General features: G+C 41.6%; 1 protein-coding gene across 1 annotated transcript; it reads right to left on the reverse strand.

The window, feature by feature from the left end:
* Positions 1-1,237: 1,237 nt before the first annotated feature.
* Positions 1,238-16,456, reverse strand: LOC125901722 (protein-cysteine N-palmitoyltransferase HHAT-like protein). The gene is made up of 12 exons (XM_049597588.1): positions 16,268-16,456; positions 13,680-13,807; positions 12,350-12,417; positions 10,631-10,744; positions 9,692-9,886; positions 7,113-7,322; positions 6,585-6,756; positions 4,941-5,085; positions 4,783-4,818; positions 4,480-4,681; positions 3,562-3,703; positions 1,238-2,326 (listed from the first exon to the last, which is right to left on the reverse strand). The coding sequence occupies exons 2-12, from the start codon at positions 13,783-13,785 to the stop codon at positions 2,184-2,186; spliced, it is 1,533 nt and encodes a 510-aa protein (XP_049453545.1). The 5' UTR covers positions 13,786-13,807; positions 16,268-16,456; the 3' UTR covers positions 1,238-2,183.
* Positions 16,457-20,173: the final 3,717 nt, after the last annotated feature.

A 20,173-nucleotide genomic window follows, 5' to 3' on the forward strand; every position in this document is an offset into this window, starting at 1 on the left:
GGTTGTTTTTTGCTCATCAGTGTGCTGTGCAGTGTACTTCTGGGGATGTTTTGGTCTGCAGCTTTTGCTGTGGAATGAGCGCTCTTGAATTTCATGCTGCTCTTTGGTACAGACCGCTGCAGGAGTGATGCAGCGGCACAGAGGAGGCTCTGAGATAACATTATCTTTTCCCTTCTGCTTAGAAGTGATGAATTTACAGCTCATGCATGCTTAATGTGACACAGTCTGTTTTTTGTACATCGTTATCTGTTGTAAGACATTTTTGTGACGTTTTGTCATAATTCAATTCGATTCAATTTTATTTATCAAGCCCAGTATCTCAAATCACAAATTGCCTCAGAGGGCTTTACAGCATATGACATCCCTCTGACAGCAGATAAGGAATAGATGCAAGGTTCGGATAGATGAAAGGTCACAGTGACCTTGACCTATAACCACCAAAATTTAATAAGTTCATTGTTGAGTCCAAGGGGACTTTTGTGCCAAATTTGAAGAAGTTCCCTCAAGGTGGTCTTGAGATATCACATTCATGAGAAAGGGACGGACAAGGTCACAGTGATTTTGACCTTGGCCTGTGAGCACCAAAATATAATGAATTAATTCTTGAGTCCAAGTGGACGTTTGTGCCAAAAGTTCCCTCAAGTTGTTCTTGAGATATCATGCTCATGAGAATGAGACAGACAAGGTCATGGTGACCTTAACCTTTGACCTGTGACCACCAAAATCTAATCATTTCATTCTTCAGTCCAAGTCCAAATTTGTACAAAATTTGAAGAAATTCCGTCAAGATGTTCTTGAGATATTCCATTCATGAGAATGAGACAGACAAGGTCACAATGATTTTGACCTTTGAACTGTGACTGCCAACATCTAATCAATTCATTGTTGAGTCCAAGTGGATGTTTGTGCCAAATTTAAAGACGTTCCCTCAAGGTTTTCTTGAGACATCGTGCTCACGAGAATGGGACAGACGGGCGGTTACAGATGGATGAATGGACAACTCAGAAACCCAATGCCTCCTGCTATCGCCGCATAAAAAAAAATGATGTCACACCCCAGCAGCCCCTCCTCTGATAAATAAAGAACAGTCCCTTATACAGTCCAAACATGCTGACGATTTCCGTCAATTTAAACAAAATGAAACTGTTAAATGTTTAAATGCAGACAAGCAAACAGCAACACCTCCATTTTAGTCTCCTCTACATACTGCAACAAAACATATTGGCAAACATTGTGACAGTTTTGAATGAAACAAAAACTTTATTTCAATTCAAACGTTTGAAACGAACACTTCTGAGTAAAAACCCTGCAGTGAGAAACATTTCCTCCCTGCCTGCTGCACTGAAGACAGACAGACAGGCAGCAGGTTTTGTTGACAGGCGGGATAAGAGTGACCCATATTCCCTTCTGGGCGTATCGCCTTTCATGGCGAGCAGCGGGGCCTAGATCATGTAAAAGAGAGTGGAGGACAGATATGCTGAAATGTCACACCTACAGTAATCTGCAGTAAAGCTGTCGTTCTCCGGACGGTTGAGCTACATTCAATTTCCCATACATTCACCATCAACTTTAAAATAGACTCCTGTGTTTTTGCTTAGTGACAGTAGAACAATATACATCACAATCAGCTGCAAGCTATGTGGAAACCCTCCACAGCACCCTTTGTTTATTTTCATCATTGCACTCCGTACATGGCACCCTGATTTCAAGTCTTTTGACTTCAGTGTGGTTAAACATGTGATGATTAATCTAAAGAAAAATTAAGACACCATCCAACTAAAAATCAAAAATAAACACAGGACACAACCACACAGAGTGAAGTAGTTGTTCCTTTACAATACTGTATTAGGTGTAGCTTCATTCATTCATTTCCTATACAATCTTGTCTTGTTCTTGTAAAATACAAATACAAAATGCACCATTGGTGGGTTTGTGCCAAAGGACATGGCGATTATCTACAGCAAGTGCACTTGAGGATATTTCACAGTTCAAAACATTGCCTCGCTTCTGACAAAACAAAAGCAAAACAAAAAACAAAAAAAAACACAGGCTTGTGAACAATACAGGTGCTGACTGGCTGTTACAGTCTGGTTAGGTTCAGTTCTCAAGGCCAAGGACGGAACAACGTGAGGGGGCTGCTGACCGTGAAGTCTGTGACAGTCCGATTCTCTTTTTCTGTCAGTTTAGTCTGCTTTCTCTTTGACGTCATCCACCGGCTTCACCGGCTCGGGGTCGTCCAGCAGGGCCTTTTGTCTCTCCCGTTCCTTCACCAGCTGCACGCCACAGTAGGTCACAAATAACACTGAGAGGGTGGACAGAGGGAAACCTGGGAGAAGAGGAAGTGAAGGCGGAGAAAGGAGAAGAAAATATGACTTTAAAATGAATGCAGCTGTCTTTGTGATGGTCAGCTGGAGATAATCCTGCTGACAACCTCTACGTTTGCCTCTGTTGTTAACATTCTTTTATTCTACGTGAAAGGAAGCAACAAAGAGGATATTAAGTCATGTGTAACAGGAGGAAGGCATCCCTTGAGGTTCTGTCGTTTTTTGATGTCTGAGTTTTTCTCTCTTTGATTACACCTGAAAGAAAAGATATCATTTGATTTTATGTAGCAGGGAAGGGCAACAGGCCCAGCACTGGGACCCAGACAAGTGGGACACACTGAGACACACACCTGAGAGGAGAGCTGAGGCCTGCAATTGGATACTGCTTAATTTGGGTCGGTCTGTTTGAAGTAAAACCTTGGGGTGTTTCTCAAAGTCAAGGATCCTTCCTTGGGAGGACGGGTCCTGCTGCTTTCATTGAAGAGGCCCCGCCCTCACTTCCAGCAAATCGTGTGCAAAGCATTGTGGGGATTTTATACCCACGGAGGATCCACACATGCATCCTTGGAATTTCTCTGAAAGAAGGACTCAGTTCTCGGTAAAATCCGGAAGGATCCTTGACATTGGAACAGTCCTTTGGCGGAGGTCGATGACGTAGTGTCCTTCAAATTTGGCCATTTGAGGATCCTTCCTTGACTTTGAGAAACACCCTTGGAGTGGTTGTTGAAGCATACCAGCCAAGAGGTAAGAATCCAATCACCTGCAAGCCCCTGACTGAGACCAACACCAAAAACCAACACATAAATAGAGGAGCCAACCACTGTTTTTCCCACAATTAGCTGATTTTGTTGCACCTTTAATTTATTAATTAAGTGGGCCATTTATTTTGTTCTGTTGTGCGAGGCCTTGCTGCATTAAAGGGGCAGACTGTTTAGTATACATTCCTTGCCCCCATGACACCTTGTGTGAATTATGGGCACAACTTCCGGCGCTGAACCAAAACCAGCAATTTTTCCAATGGTAATAGTTTGTTTACAGTACTCTATTCTTCTTTCCAAGAGCATTTTGACTTTTCAACCGAGCACGCTAGCAATTAGCTTGCTTAGCTTTTATGCTATGCATTAAAAGGGAATCCTTACCATTTTTGGTATAACATCTCTGGTTTGAGTCCATTGCGGTCTTAAATAATCTACCTGATTTGGTCACATTTATGTAATACACCCTTGTTGTTCCCTACCTTTGAAAATTAGTCGTCTTCCCACCAGTTTGGCAAACTCCAAACTGTTCAGGGAGAGAACATTGTAGAGGACAATGGCCCAGAAGTTGGCAGCGTTGAACACACCCCGGATCCTACGTGACATGGCTTCACCCATTGCACCCTGGATGCAGTAAACACAAACACATTAAAGTCACTACATCCTGACAGTAGTACATGAGACGGATAATTGGTGAAAAAAAATCATGTTCCTCTAGTGTTTCCTAGTGATCCTAATGGTATTTGGAAGAATCAGCCACGCCTGAATAAAAACAACAGATCGGAGCCAGTTTTTTGTCGTTGGTCTTCTGTTTACTTGTCTTGGCAGTGTCAATATACGATGTGAGTTGTGGGTCGATGTGAGTCAAGCATGCGTGAAGAAGTCAGTTATCTTGAACAACTACCTATGGCTACACCCCTTGGACAACCCACATCTAACTGACGCAAAAACGCGAAAATGCAAAACAATAACTTTTGACTGCTTTATTGCTACTACAACTGAAGGTTTGTCAAAATAATGTTAAAATACGGTCAATTCAAAAACCAACCATGCAGCCAGATTTAACTGTCACATATCCAAACACACTTTATTTCTACATGTCATTTTGTGGACATGATATCTCAAGAAAGCCTTGAGGGATTTTTTCCCAAAATTTGGCACAAACATCCATTTCAACTAAAGGATGAACTGATTAGATTTCTGTGGTCAAAGGTCAAGGTCACTGTGACATTGGATTGCCTCATTTCGTATGCAGTGTCTCAAGAGAGCCTTGAGGTGTGACAATGCTAACCACTGTACCACCATGCCGCCCATCGGCCATTATTCAACATCATAATTCCAATTATTCCATATGTTGATTGTGGATTAAAAGAGTTGATTTTTATTTTGATGTTTCTCACCTCTATGGTAGAAAATGGTGGAATGGAGAAGAACTTGGCCACCCACAGCTCAAAGTTGAGACCAAAGCAGTTGAAAAAGGACCAGATGTAAACCAGCTCACACGGGCCAAGCCACAGGGTGGTGATGGAGAAGGTACAGAAGGTTGCCAGGAGCTCCTTGAAGATTTTATCGTGATTCCCACCAATATAGTCATAAACATACCTGCAAAATTACAACTCACATTTAATTTGATGACGACTTAGAAATGTCCGATGTATACTGAGTAGATTCTGTCATTTAAACCCAGAATTTTAAACACTTACTTGCACAGCCAGTCATTGATGCCTCTGTCAAAGTGCCTAAAAAAGACAGACATTTTCCACGTAAACATTTTTTACACCTTTTCAAGTTTTAACATGGTCAACAAAGAAACTACAATGATTTCTTAAGATGACACACAACTAGTGCAGGTCACACGTACGTCTCAGCGAAGACGTAGAGCATGGTGATACATTTGGGAGGCTGAGGCGGGTCCAAGTGGTCCAGTGTAGACACAGTGTTGATGACACCAAACATCATGGCTGCTTTCACCCAGTCGTACACCAGGTTGAAATAAGCCAGACCAGCTGTAAAGGTACACATGGAAACAAAGCAAGTATGAGTCTCACTCAACAATATTCTTAAATTTGTTCTTGAGAAAAGTCCTCAGAAAAGTCTACGTCAGATTTGTTACCTATTTTTATAACAATAAATCCCCTTGTCCTTGTAAACTGAAAGTGTGTGCCAGTTTAATCCAAATTAAGTGGGATTTATACTTGTGCGGCAGACCCTACACACGTTGCCTACACCGTTGTGAGCATTTTTTACTTGTGCAGTGGTGTGTCTGTGTCACTCTGCAGTTACACCTCCAAAATGCAGGTCAGTGTCAAAGGTTTCTGTGAAGTGCTGTAAAGTTTATTTGATTCAAAACACACATTAAACATGGCTTAATAGCGACAGTTTCAAACACGAGTACATAAATCAGTTTCACTATAACTCCCGGCATTCACAGACAAAGCACTTGTCTTTTGTTGGTAGTTCTTACGTGGAGACACTTCTGCAGGAAGTGAGCTCCAAATGAGCTGTTTATTAGTGTTAGTGATGCATATAAATACAAAAAATTATGCATGGGATGCTGTTACTCATTCAGGGAATGTTGTATTTGGAGAAAGGCGTACAACTGATGAAGTTAAAAAAAAAAGGTTAGATCTCAAACTTGAGGCCCCTAAAATATTGCTAAACACAGAAGAGAGACGTTGACCACTGGAGGGGACAGGTTTTCCCTCATAAGTCTGTGTAAACAGATGTACATGATATAGGCCTACTTTGGGACTATAAATAGTGTGATCAGTCACTAATTATTGGAAGGCACTGATATGAGATGAAATGTTAATGTAGTGTTTGTTTTTGAGTGTGCGTAGATTCTGTTTTTACATAAGAACTGATCCCAAATTGAGCACAGCGTAAGTTCAGGCAGGACACAATGTCAAGCTCAGCTCACATCCCAGCTACATCAGCTGATCTCAAACAGCCCATTCAACTGATGGAGCAGCTAATTGATGGAAGGGAGTCAGCTGATAGATCACATGATTCCTTTCTATGCAACCAATTGGTGAATCTCATTCAGGGCGCCCTATTTAAACTGTTCTGGCCTGCCTACTCTACGCTTCCTCTGCAAGCCACTTTGCAACCAGCCTCCACCCCAGCTCCTCTTTTTCATGCTGTGTCTGACTTATCAATGTCATTTCTGTTTGTCATTGATGCTGCTCTGCTCTGTTCCCTGGGGGGTCTTTGCTGCTGCTCTCCCTGCCTTAGGCTTTCCATGTAGGTACATGGAAGGGCAGGAAGGTTTGCTCTCTCTGCCTCAGGCTATACTCGCATGCACGTGGAAGGGCAGAGAGGTGTGCTCTCTCTAAGCCTATTAATACTAGTTGTTGTGAAAAATTAATGTACAAACTTCTCCTAGAGGTGTAGATTTTAATGTTTGATAAAGCACTTGGAGTAAATGTGATGCATAGAGACAATATAAGATATTAGCCCTTTGGTAAATATTGGATGTGTCATACATAAACTGTTTCTGTCTCACCCAGACACCAGTCAGAAAGCTTGGTGACCAGCCTCATGTCACTGGGGATCGTCAAGATGTAGAGGTAGTGGAAGATGACGTCCACCATGAGAATAACTCCCAGATGCAACAAGGCCTTAGTGGTTATGTTCCACATCTCCCTGTCTTTACGGGTCAGCTGGGTGTTGTTCACCTGTGGAGTTAATAACAAGCCATCATTGTTTTGTTAAAAAGATATGACCATCCCATTTTTAAATAAAATTGTTTTACTTAAAAATGATTCAGAGTGGACACAGACAGCAGTTAGACTTTAAAACTCAAATGTGGGGACAGTCATTTCAATCAAAGTGTGCATACACCCCAAAAGCTTTGTTTTCTGTCTCTACCCATGGCTTTAAATGGAGTTATGTAACTACATGGCATTATGTGGGGGTATTACATGTGCGCTCATGAGTGATGGCTAAATAACTGCTGTCAAATTTCAGATATGCAGCTCATTTTTCACTTAAACTAATTTCTCAGCACTTTCAGTTAATGATAAATCCTCACCTGGACGTGAAACCTGTCGAAAGTCATGATGGGTCCAAAGAAGAAGAAGGGGAGGTAGAAGTTGTATCTCAGCAGGTCAGAGAATGTGTAGTTGCCGTCCTTCTTCTCACAGTTCTCTAAAGCGAAGCTCATACCGCGAATGATGCTGAAGCCGCAGCCTCCATAGAACAGGATGTCTTGCAAGTCAAAAGAGCCGGTCACCAAGGCTTCCTGAAAAAGGGCTCAGAGTTATTCTTATTCCTCAGACATCATCATTTTGCATATGGACATTTTCTTTAGGTTATTCAATATTTGGCTCAAATGCTGTCCACTGAAACAAGCATTTTGCAGCAATATATCTGCACCTTGTTCTCAGTTATATATCACTATTGTCATCATTATTATTACAAGGGGAGTGGTAGATGTAGAGGAACACACATATATCATACTATGATGCTCTTTATATTATAATTACTATTACAAGTCTTATTATTAAAAATAATCTTTAAAAAAAAAGAAATACAAGCAGTAGCATAGGATCCACTAAAAATAAATGCATTAACTTTGTTAGAATGACTTCAGAATGAATGAATTCAGACTCCTTTAAAGCTGGGGTAGGCAGTTTGACTTTGTCTTAAGTTGTCTGAGAGAAAACGAGACTTCTGCACCTCCTCTTGGTTCTGTTTTCAGGCTTTAGAAAATCTATCTGTGATGGGAGACGTTGCCCAATCACAGGTCATTTAAGAGAGAGGGCTTTCCTATTGGCTGTTCTACAAGTGCAGATGTACTTGTATGTTCCTTCAGATGCTGAAAGTCTGATTCAGTGGCAAAGAATACTGCACAGAAAGTTGCTATTCCAGCATTGTCAACAACTACCTACACTGCAAAGCAAAAAAGGAGGATGGACTTATCAAAACAGAGAGTCTATAAGAGAGACTGACAATACACGAAAACAAAACATGTGCCAGTATCAGTGAAGTGTTGCAAAGACGGAGAGAAAATGTTGCTAATAGTTAGGCTCTCTGCAAACTGGAGCTAAAGGCTCATTGCTGTGGCTTTAAGTTAACTTTTGTGTAGGTAATGTTAGCTAGAGCCTCAAATCTCAGCGTGTCCTCTGTTTCACTTCCTGCCACTACAGACCACCTCGCTGGAAGGAGAGCAGCTCCAGAGACAAACTGCCAGTCAGCAGGCGCAGCAACACAAATCCAGTCAGTGCAAACCCCAGCTCAGAGGGACCGAACAGCCCCAACTCCTCAGCAAACTTTCTGTTGCTGCCATTACACAGGACCAAACAACGGCAGCATCATGGCTCATCACAGTATGATTTCAGACAGCATGCCAGCATCAGGACTGTATAAACAATAACAATAGCACAACATGGCAATGACAATCATTTCTCGTCACTGTTATATGGCAGCTGATCTCATCCTCTTCTTGGAGGGTTAAGAGCTCATTGCTTTTGCAGTTTGTAGACATTTTAGCTGTGTTCTTCTTTCTTTGAGTTAGCCACTAACTGCTATTAGCTGCTTTTTAAATCTCCCACAGTGGGTTGCGTGATAACATGTTGTCAAAAAGTCACACCCCTGCCTCCCATACTCCTGTCCTGCCAGCTGTCCCTTGTAACAGACGCCGATTCAGTGCTGTTACTGCCTCCACTAGCTCAAAGGTGAGACACATTGTCTCCCAACACGGCGACCCTACCGTTTATACATAACAGCGAGGCGGCATAACCGCGTGATAATCCTGCCTTGACACATCTCACTCCAACCTTGTCCCATATTGACATTTTGATCATGGACTTTTCACGTCCACATATGACGTGCATGGTACCCTGGGTGCGTTCTGGGACACTGTGTCAAGTTCTCTTCTTTCAAGTTACACTTCCGTTTTCACAGGAAATTTAATGTTTATATACAGTCACTTTCAAAATAAATGCACTACGTTGGTACAATACGGCAAATTGACTTTTTTTCCCCTCAGCAACAAACACACATAGTTGGGTTTCAGCAACAAAAACACATGGTTAGGTTTAGGAAAAAAGAACAGGGTTTGGCTTTAGAATCTTACGGGACACAAACACCACTCTCTCAGGTGAAAGTCGGTGTTTGTTTGACCTATCCACTACCCCTCCTGCTCGCCCCACTCGGACTTTAGCCGGCTTAACTTTTGTCCTTGCGTTTCCCCGACGTCGCCGGGCGCCATTAAACTATAACGGCAACTGGCCGCGTATCATGCCGACTTTAAAGGACACCTTTTTTTCGTTGGTTTCTGACGCCACAAGTCACTGCCCAAGCACCGGATTTCAGTGACTTCGGAGTGAGACTGTGCAGTGTAAAAGTGGCTATTATTTCTATATGAAGTGCATCCATATGCCTGTGGTGGTGGTCTGGTGGGAGGGGCTTCGGACAGAGGGAAAGAAATGCAGGAGGAGGGTGCATCTTCAAATCTTGCAATTTACAGATTTTTGCCTACCCCAACTTTAATGGAAGATACATGTTTCCTCCAAATTCCTATAGTTCAATAGGCAATAGAGTATTCAGTGTTTATTTATCTGAGGCATGGAAGAGCCTGTCTGTTGATCTGATGTTTGAGCCACTCACCTGCCAGGAGTTATAGGGCTCCAGCTTGATGGAGGCCAGCGTGGTAAGGCCGGCCACAAAGCACAACCATTTCATCTTGACCAGGGCGACGCTGTAGAGTATGATGCAGTGAGACAGAACCAGAGCCATGAAGGTCCAGCCCATCGTGATTAGGACTGCCAAACCACCGTACACAGCAAAGATCAAGGATCTGTGCTGTGGGTAAAGAGGGACCAGCGTCAGTGTGATGTCATGAACGGATTTATTTAACTCTTCATGATTTAATGCAACACACATGATGAATGGTGTTAGTACAAGAACACTGTTGCATCTACAACAATGGATGTACTTTAGGATGGAAGGAGTAAACTCTGGGGTGAAACAACAAATCTATTGTCCATGCATGAATGGTTGAAATGAAACACGTGACAAATGTTATAAAATTCACAAGTTTATTAATGTTACCTTACATCCATCTATACCAATCTTCATTGTAAGCATGGAACAAGACAGAAAACACGTTACAAACATATTTAACGGTTGTAAATATGTCAAAATTTTTAAAGGAAATAACCATTAGTAGACTCAGCAGACAGAATCACAGTCAAACTCATGCTCATGCATCGAGTCAATAATGTGTTGGAACTTTGGGTACAAGTATGTAGTATGAAAAATTATATTTAGCTAAATAGAATATTATTTAATTACTTGTACAACCCAAGGCCTGCTGTTTACATCATGCAGCTTAGCATTTAATGTTTTTATACCACATACGAAATTTAATCTGGTGTATGGTGTATGGTGATTGGGCAATTGATTAGGGCAAAGCTTGTGTTCAACCTCAATCAAACACACATATATGCATTATATACATACACATAAAAACAGACATGCCATTATACCTGAATGCAATCAGATTACAGTGCTGTAGTTTAAGGACATTCACACACATGCACGCACCTTTGGCGCTAGCAGGGTGAATATCTTGGCAAAGATAACGTGACCAGTGAGAGCAAAAAGGATATGATTGCGGAATGTAGTGAACCACATTATCCATTCGAAGTCCGCAACATCCTGTGGCAAAGGAAGATGCATTATTAAACATGACTCTCTTCAGTCCAATCATAAAACACAATGAGATGGTCAAGGGGATTATTATGGAAGCCTTAAGAGGCAAGTGAGAAAGAAAACTCTGCTGATCCATTTTCTAATTCTAATCGAAATTGTTTTCTGTCTCATGTTTCCGCCTTAAGAACAGGTGGAAAAAAGGTTTTGCCAGGGTTATCTTATCAAATTACTTTTTTCATCTGTGAAAACAGGTGAAAATAAAGTCTTGGCATGTGAATTTTTTTTGTTGTTGTCAGGATCATATTTTAAGTGTTTGCTGTTGTTGTTGTAATACTTTTTTTGGCCACAAGAGGCTGAAGTGGACCACTACCCTAAATGCTATAGAGTGGTGCAGGAAGGAGACTTAAAAGCTTCAAGCATTTTAGCACTCGTCTTCCTTTGTCTTAAAGTCAATGGGTTTTTGGTTAAATGCCTGAAAATAAGGTCTGTTGTTAACACAAGCTGAAGAGACTTGAATTTTTTGTTCTTTAACATAAAAAACATCAATTTCAAAACCCATGCCATTAGCTTTTTGAAGAGGGAATCAGGCCGACAATAACTTCTGCATCTACCTACAAAAAAACATCATCCCTGCAGCACTCTGTTGGACAAAAAAACATTCATGTTTTCTTCCTGGTGAGTTTTAATTTCAGGTGCATATATTGTATGTGAGCAAGTAATGTAACATTACTCTCATGTCTTACTTTAGGCAATAAATGTATTTTAATCTGTGCTAATCTGCCGTTAGCATTAGCTCCACTGATGTTAGCCTTTAGCCCGCTAGCGGCAAGTGAAAAACATAGTGCTTTTAATCCTAGTTAGAACATGGGGTAGTGGTGCACTTCAGCCTTTTGTAATCAAAATAAATATTACAACAATAAACATTTAGAAAAATGATCCAGACAAAAAAAAATCATCTGCCAATTTTTTTTCACCTGTTCTTGAGACATAAAAAAAGCAACTTAGAAATATGATCCCAGCAAAGCTTTGTTTCCTACGTTGGCACTAATGGTGATATTTTTTATGTGCAGAGCTTAATTAAGATAATGACTTTAGGGGCTCTGTTTTTTCCACCATGTTTTTCAGATTTTTTTATTTTTATTTTTAGGATTAGAATTAGGGCCATATTGAAAAAATGAGAATAAAGTCATAATATTAAAATAATAAAGTAGTAATTTTGAGGGAAAATAATGATATTACAAGAATAAAGTCGTAAATTTAGGATAATAACGTCGTAATACTACGAGAATATATTTGTACATTTACATGAAAAAAGTTGTAATTTAATTTACATGTTAACTCAAAACTTTAGGAGAAAAATCATGTAGTATTATGACTTCTGTTCATAAATTACAAATATAATCTTGTAATATTACGACTTTATTCTCAAAATCTAAGTTTGTTTTATTTATTTATCTCTAATATGGCCCTAATCCTCCCTCATATATTTCACCCTTTCTTAACTCAAAACCACAGGAAAGAAAACAGATAAGATCGGATTTAGAAAATGGATCACCATATTTTTTTTTGCATTTGCCTCTCAGGGCTTCCGTAATCATGTGAGCAACCTACCATTTTCCGCCCAAAGTAATGCCATCCTGGTTTCACACTTTCTTTGAAGGCCTTTCTGTTTACATTGTCTGAATAAAGAAGAACAGAGGATATTCACCAAACAAATGCAGTGTTAAATTATTTAATCAGTAGTGTATGAAATGCTCAACTGATGGCAATATAAGGAGAAATCCATACTTTATTTTGGGGTCTATGTAACACTGAGCATTTTTAAGTAATCATTTTAAGGAAAGGGTCCTGCAGGAGCTCACAATTTAAACAGCTTTGATGTTATTGTTGGATTATTCACAGTGAATTTAAGGTGTGAGAGCACATTCAGTCCATTTGATAACATCAAATATTACATAATGTACCCAACGAAAGCTTTCTATTTTTGAAGCTGACACTCATTCGGTCATAATCTTGTTGAAGGATAAACAACAGTTCTCTTCATAACCTGAGTGAAACGCTAACACAATAAGGATAAAAATAATAATAAAAAAACAAGTGTCATAATAATCCAAATCATGGCAGTAATGTTGACATATTCAGTACATGGCAGAAAATGCGGCTGGCACGCGCCCCCACAGCAGCTCCTCCAGCTTTGCCTGATTACACTAATGGACATGAAAAAGGATATCAAAATGTGAGGGTCAGGCAGGGAAAGCCTCTTACTTCTGGGAACACGGCCAAGCTTCTATTACGGGCGTACAGTGCTACTGTAGCATGCAGACCTGAGCAGTAAATGCACACAGACTGAGCAGCCCAAAAATGACCATTTCAAGACAACCAGGAAGAAGAAGAACCTAGGCAACATGACTGTGCCGTGGCCAATCTGACTGCACAGACTGTGACAGACAGTACCATTCACCGGATCACACTCAGTCCATTCAGACCAGTGTGTGAAGAAGATAGCATTTTACTGTCTGAATACATGCAAATATTTGTCACTATTTCAGGATGAAAAGTTTGGGATAAGTTGACTCAGTGTAATCGAGTCTTAGTCTAAAATATCTCCATCAGGAAAATAATTAGAAAGCATATTAATAATCATATTAATAGAAGCATGCAGGAATTCCTTAAGGGAGGGGAGTGGGTCTCTTTTGGACAGCTAAATTAACCTTACTCTCTGCAGTTTTACATAGGGGGCTTTTTTTAAAGCACATTTTCATAACAAAGTCCCTTCATTACACAGTAAGTGCTTTTTCAAAGTGACTGAGTGTTTTTTACTCATAAACTTAGTATGGCATTGGAGCAGCTGTTCACAGAGTGCCCACTTGCCCTGACTCCAAAAAATATGAATGGACTTTAGTGAACTTCAGTGAACTCATCTCATCTTGACATGTCTCACCACTTGAAGCTTCAAATATCCAACTGCCTGCCCATATCAAGGCCCCGCCGAGTACAGCTGTGTAGAGATACAGCTCATATCTGGGGAGGGCAGCCTTGATCCCCATGGTGACTCTGTGCACTGGAAGCCTAGCGGGTTGAAAAGAAACCAGCCACACAGTTTTAGACAAGAGTGAAGGAAAAAGATATGAAGAAAGTCAACAGATGCATCTGAAACCAGCAATGAATGATGGTGGAAGTGTGAGCCAAGGGTTAACAGGGCTCCTACAGCATGGCATAAAATGTAAGACCAATTCTGCAATAACCAAAATTGAAGTAAAAAGACACTAGGTATTGAGGATTGGTGACAAATATGAACAAATGTGTAGCAAAGATGAGTAGAGCAGAAGTGGGAAATATCCTCCATTTGTTGGCAGGTTTTTGTGTTTCTCTGCATGTGGGATTCGTCTGTCTTGATTCCCAATCATGCCAAATTTGACAAACTTTTGCATAAAATACACTCAGCCTTGTCTGCATTGCCTTGTACCGGTTACATCCCCACAGTGAAATCTTTGTTAAACAGACAATTTTTGTTGTATTTGCACTTTCCCATGTCGTCCAGGGTATAGAAACAGCCAAAGATGTAGGTTTTGCTTTAATATTTGGGGGATACTTATGAAACAGGGAATTTTGGGGTCCTATGCCAGAAAATTTTGAGCATCAAGAACTTCGTTTCCTCCATTCTGCCTTTTCTGCATCAATTTACCCAGCTGGCACCGAACGTCAAAATGATGTCAGAAAGACGGACAGTTAAGTTATGTTAAATCTTGGTTGGAATGTGAATGTGAACGTAAATGTGAATTGATGTTAGAATTTAAAGTTTTGCAGACATTTGGTTTTGTTCTTCATACGTTATGACTAAATGTTGTTATTCTACGTCAAGGTGATGCTGGCATGAGATGTTTGGAAGACGGTAGAGATTGGTTCCTTCACAGCACAGCTTCAAAACCGACAAATTATCAGCATCATCTGTCGTCAGTGCTCTACCTAAAATTGGCGTGAGAGTAGACATTTTGAATTTCAGTCACCTGACATCACAACTTAAATTCAACAAGATATCAGTGAAGTTGATTGATGATTTACACTTCACTAAATGCAACAGAAACAGACTCGGTCTTTGGTTACCATGGAGACAACTGAAACCTTTCGCCGCAGCATAAATTAAAAACGTCGCACTGCTGTTTAATTTCCCGCAAGCAAAACTCTTCAGAAGTGTTGCGCGTCATAAATCAGCCTCAATGACGTTGGTGGCCTGTTGTGTGGGGTGCAAAAGTCTTTCATTTTGTCCACCTTTGCTACTTTAATGTTTAATCAGAGGGGACAAATGCACATCTTCTAGCGACTGAGAGACATGTGTCCCCTGCGCTCCCCCGAAATCTACGCCTGTGGTGACAGCTAAACAAATTTAAGTGTTGTTGGTTCTGCTATCCTGATCTGTGTGACGTTAATACATGATGCATTCTGTACTTTTTTTTTTTAACCATATATGTTACCAATTACTTTGAGATTTTAAAATGTAAAGTTTTAAGATTTTTAAAATATATATTTAAGACCTTTTGGGACCAATTAGGACCTTAATTGTAGATTAATATTAATTTTAAGAAGGATCTGGGAACCCTGGTTAACTAAGGTTTAATGAACCAGATGTCATTGATTATTCTGGGGGAAATCTGTAAGTGTTATTTAGGGCTGAGGTGTCAGCATGAAAGCCTGCATCTTATTGCTGTTGTTTTAGAAATACTGGTTGGGCTGATCACTAAAAATCTGACTAATAATCGAACAGAACACACAAGGTTTTGAGGTATACACCACTACTGCATTACTGACTGTTCACATGGTCATCAGCACCATTCATATAGATTCCCCTTTGCAATATAGCCCTGTGGAAAACAGTCAATACCTGTACTTAAATAAAATGTAATAACCTGTGCTAACACAGATCAACACAGGTCCTTCATGACAGATACAGACCGAGGTGTTTTAAGGAGGTGACATTTTACTAATAAGCCTTCAGGATCGACAGGGCAGTGACTTAAATAGTACTGCAGAGCTCTGGCTCCTCGGAATCAGCATCGTCAGCTGCGCAACCCTACCTCTCCTTCCTATTATAGCTCTTGCAGTTGGTGTGCTGTATGGTGGGGCAGCTGCAGTGCTATGTGATCTGAGAGGCGCTGGGGACTCACTTCACAGAATAATTAGCACTGACTAGAATGACCAAGAATGGTGCATCGGAGTGGGAAAACACACAGACAGTTACTTTTCAGCGGAGATTTACGCACTAATACTTGGTTGGGTGTGTGGGTGTGTGTGCGCGCCAGGCTCGTGTCGCGCACTTTGAGTTGAAGTTAAAGGAGTTGAACTAAGAAGTCCTGCCCATGCCAAGATGTTACCATGGCTGAGGCAGGACCCCAGCAAAGCGTCCTGCATACAAATACAGCTTTACTGTTTCACTGCTCCATGCGCAACACACAGGCCTTTTGCACTGATTTTTTTTTTTTGCTTTCTCTTATCTTTAATGTTATGTACAAAAAAAGACTTGTTTTTACTAACCTTGTATCCGCTTCACCCTGTCAAGGTGAGGGCAGCAGTGTTTACAGCCCGACTCTTCAGTATAAGAAGAATGAATAAAAGAAAAGGGGGTGGCGGTGGTTACAGCAGGTTTTCTAATTCATCCGTCTTGTGGGGGCTTGCCGCTGCCGCTGCCTGCGATCACCAGCCTCGGCCAGTCAGGATGTTGCGGACTCAACGAAAGGAGGAGGAGGGGGGGTGGGGGGGTGGGGGGGGATATATTTATCCTTCACTACTGCACCGCAGTGAGGGGTGGTCCACAGCGAGCCCATCAGACCTTACTGGAGCGCAGAAGCACTGTAAGACATGAAATGAGGAGGAAAGCAGTTTGCATGAGTCAATAGCAGCACCTAGGGGAGACCGGGGCTGGCTTGCACACTCTTCCCTCTCTGCTGTATTTCTCTGGCAATAATTAATGTTACACCCAGGAGCAAATTAAAGGTTAAGGTCTCAACTATGTATCAATATGTCTTAATGAACACAGGTGTTTTCTAAAATTCTGTAATTTGCTGTTAAAATCAGGTTGTGCATTTGTGCCAAGTGTTAAAATAACATATAGAAACAATTAGCATATTTAATACAAACAAGAACCATAAAACAAACACTTAATAGAACATCTGCCCATTTTCAAAACCAAACAACATTTTTAAGCAATTCATCAGAAAGAATGTTAAATTACTTTTGCCACTGACCATTCAAAATATTTAAAACTAGTTTTAAGCCCTCAAAATACACTTGCAGTTACAACTGTTGATTTTACAATTGGTTTGCACGTGTCAGCCGATTGTAAAATCAATGCGCAACCAACCCCGCTCACATTTGACCCAACTTTGTGATGAAATTATGTTAGCCAGCTACAATCTGTCATCTCTGTCATCGCTGCACTTTACTTTTTATTTGTTTTTGTGTATTTTGCATTGTTTCTGTTATTGTATTTTTTGTATTTTATCTTGTGAAGCACTTTGTGAGTCCTCTCTGTGAGAAGTGCTATATAAATAAATTCACTTACTTAAATCAAAAAGTAGCTGAATCCTTTTTATAATAACTGGAAGTAACACATTCCCAATATCTATATCTCCCAGGTAGCCAAAATGACCTGGCCCAGCATCAGCCTGAACTTGGCACGATAGAAAGAAATAAGTCAGGCCATGTCCAGTTGCCGGGCTGAGACCCGGAATGAACGATGCCCCAAAATTGGGTCAGATAAACTGTCTCGATTCCGGCTGTCGATCACTGGGCCGCTGTCAAAAATGACCTGGCCCAGCATCGGCCCAAACTTGGCACAATGGAGGAAATAAGTAAGGCCGCATCCTTTTGCCCGGCTTGGCTTGGACGTGAGATGAATGACACGCCAGGACTGGATAAAAAAAAAACTGGCCCAATTCCGGTTTACGACACTGGCATCACTGGGCTGTTATCAAAAATGACCTGGCCAAGCATCAGGCCAAACTCAGCATGCCGGAAGAGTCGGGCCACATCCAGTTGCCCAACTTGACCAAGTCTTGGAATGAATGACACCCCAGAATTGGGCCAGATAAACTGTACCGATTCTGGCTGTCGACACTGGCATCACTGGGCCATTATCAAAAATGACCTGGCCCAGCATCAGCCAAAATTTGGCACAATGGAGGAAATAAGTCAGGCCGCATCCTGTTGCCCAACTTGGCTTGGACTTGGAATGAATGATGCCCCAGAATCCGGCCAAAAAAACCTCGCCCAATCTGGCTGCAATCATTGCCATCAAAAATTACCCGGCTAAGCATCAGCCCAAACTTGGCATGCCGGAAGAAACATGTCAGGCCACATCCAGTTGCCCACCTCCACAGAGTTATAATAAATGCCGCCCCAGAATCGAGCTAAATAAACTGGGCCCATTCCAGCTGTTGACACTGGCATCACTGGGCTGTTACCAAAAACGAACTGGCGCACCGGCAGCCCAAACTTGGCATAGCAGGAAAAATAAGTCAAGCCGCGAAGAGTCGCCTGACTTGGCGGAGACTTAGAATAACTGACGCCCCATAATCAGGCCAAATTAACTGGCCCAATCATTGTCATCACTGGGACAGTTTTATGTTTCCTCCATAGACCACGTTTTTACTTTTGATACTACCCAAAAAGTTAGAAGATGAGTGCAAGCGAAGACATTTTTTTTCTTTCTGTGAATTATAGAGGGCCAGAAAAAAAGCTGTGTGCCAACCAAGCAGCCACCTCTGAGGCTGAAAAATGAAGCCAGTGCAGAAGTACCAAAAACTGCAGTTCATAAAATAGCCATTTGAGACTGGCTCCACTTTTGAAAATGTTGTCCGCTTGCATAACGGCTGGCCTGATCATGGCTAATACAAATCACATACAGCAAACTCATGTGATTGAATATACACTCACCGGCCACTTTATTAGGTACACTTGTTTCAACTGCTCGTTAACGCAGATAGCTAATCAGCCAATCATGTGGCAGAAACTCAATGAATTTAGGCATGTAGACATGGTCAAGATGACCTGCTGAAATTCAAACTGAGCATCAGAATGGGTAAGAAATGTGATTTAAGTGACTTTGAACGTGGCATGGTTGTTGGTGCCAGACAGGCTGGTCTGAGTATTTCAGAAACTGCTGATCTACTGGGATTTTCACGCACAACCATCTCTAGGGTTTACAGAGGATGGTCCGCAAAAGAGAAAATAAACAAGCGGCAGTTCTCTGGGTGAAAATGCCTTGTTGATGCCAGAGGTCAGAGGAGAATGGCCAGACTGGTTCAAGATGATAGAAAGGCAACAGTTACTCAAATAACCACTGGTTACAACCAAGGTCTGCAGAAGACCATCTCTGAACCAGCAGCACGTCCAACCTTGAAGCAGATGGGCTACAGCAGCAGAAGACCACACCAGGTACCACTCCTGTCAGCTAACAACAGGAAACTGAGGCTACAGTTCACACAGGCTCACCAAAACTGGACAATAGAAGATTGGAAAAACGTTGCCTGGTCTGATGAGTCTGGATTTCTGCTGCCACATTCAGATGGTAGGGTCAGAATTTGGTGTAAACAACATGAAAGCATGGATCCATCCTGCCTTGTATCAATGGTTCAGGCTGGTGGTGGTGGTGTAATGGTGTGGGGGATACTTATTTGAGATACTTTGGGGCCCCTTAGCCACAGCCTACCTGAGAATTGTTGCTGACCGTGTCCATCCCTTTATGACTGCAGTGTACCTTCTTCTGATGGCTACTTCCAGCCATGTCAAAAAGCTCAAATGATCTCAAACTGGTTTCTTGAACATGACAATGAGTTCACTGTACTCCAATGGCCTCCACAGTCACCAGATCTCAATCCAATAGAGCACCTTTGGGATGTGGTGGACCGTGAGAGTTGCATCATGGATAAGCAACTGGTAAATCTGCAGCAACTGTGTGATGCTATCATGTCAATATGGACCAAAATCTCTGAGGAATGTTTCCAGCAAGGTGTACCTAACAAAGTGGCTGGTGAGCGTATGAGCAGGCAGTGCACTTTGCAGGGTACCCTCGAAGCACTTTCCTTATGTAGACACTCGGTGGCGCGCTCGGCTTGTTAACATCACCCACACACGGGGACAGAGCGCATACTAGGGTTTTGGATAAACGTCAACTATTTGGTTGGATTAGACGGGCTGCTGTTCGCCTAGGAGCACGTTAAAGCCAGGCTTCGCCATATTCCGCCACACAAAGTGCATTATGTCTGAATGTATTCTTTCCATGCTGATAATAAAGAGCTATAATTTGTTGCGTGAGAGCGGCAGTAATTACAGAGGGAAAGGAGGCTTGAGAGAGCCGCGTCCAGCCAGCTGCATGGGTTGAGCAATGTAGTGCGGCGAGACTGCCTGCCTGAGAGAATCCATCACAGAAACAAACCGCCC

Source organism: Epinephelus fuscoguttatus, linkage group LG15 (assembly GCF_011397635.1).
Source record: "Epinephelus fuscoguttatus linkage group LG15, E.fuscoguttatus.final_Chr_v1".
NCBI lineage: Eukaryota > Metazoa > Chordata > Actinopteri > Perciformes > Serranidae > Epinephelus > Epinephelus fuscoguttatus.

What these genes read in the sequence shown, in the direction of transcription:
- LOC125901722 (XM_049597588.1), bottom strand. Translation starts at nt 13,785, where the DNA reads ATGGGGATCAAGGCTGCCCTCCCCAGATATGAGCTGTATCTCTACACA. An exon ending in AGCCCTATAACTCCTGGCAG is followed by an intron (nt 7,323 to 9,691) that starts GTGAGTGGCTCA and finishes GCCCTTTTTCAG; the next exon opens with GAAGCCTTGGTGACCGGCTC. An exon ending in GCTTTCTGACTGGTGTCTGG is followed by an intron (nt 5,086 to 6,584) that starts GTGAGACAGAAA and finishes GTACCTTTACAG; the next exon opens with CTGGTCTGGCTTATTTCAAC.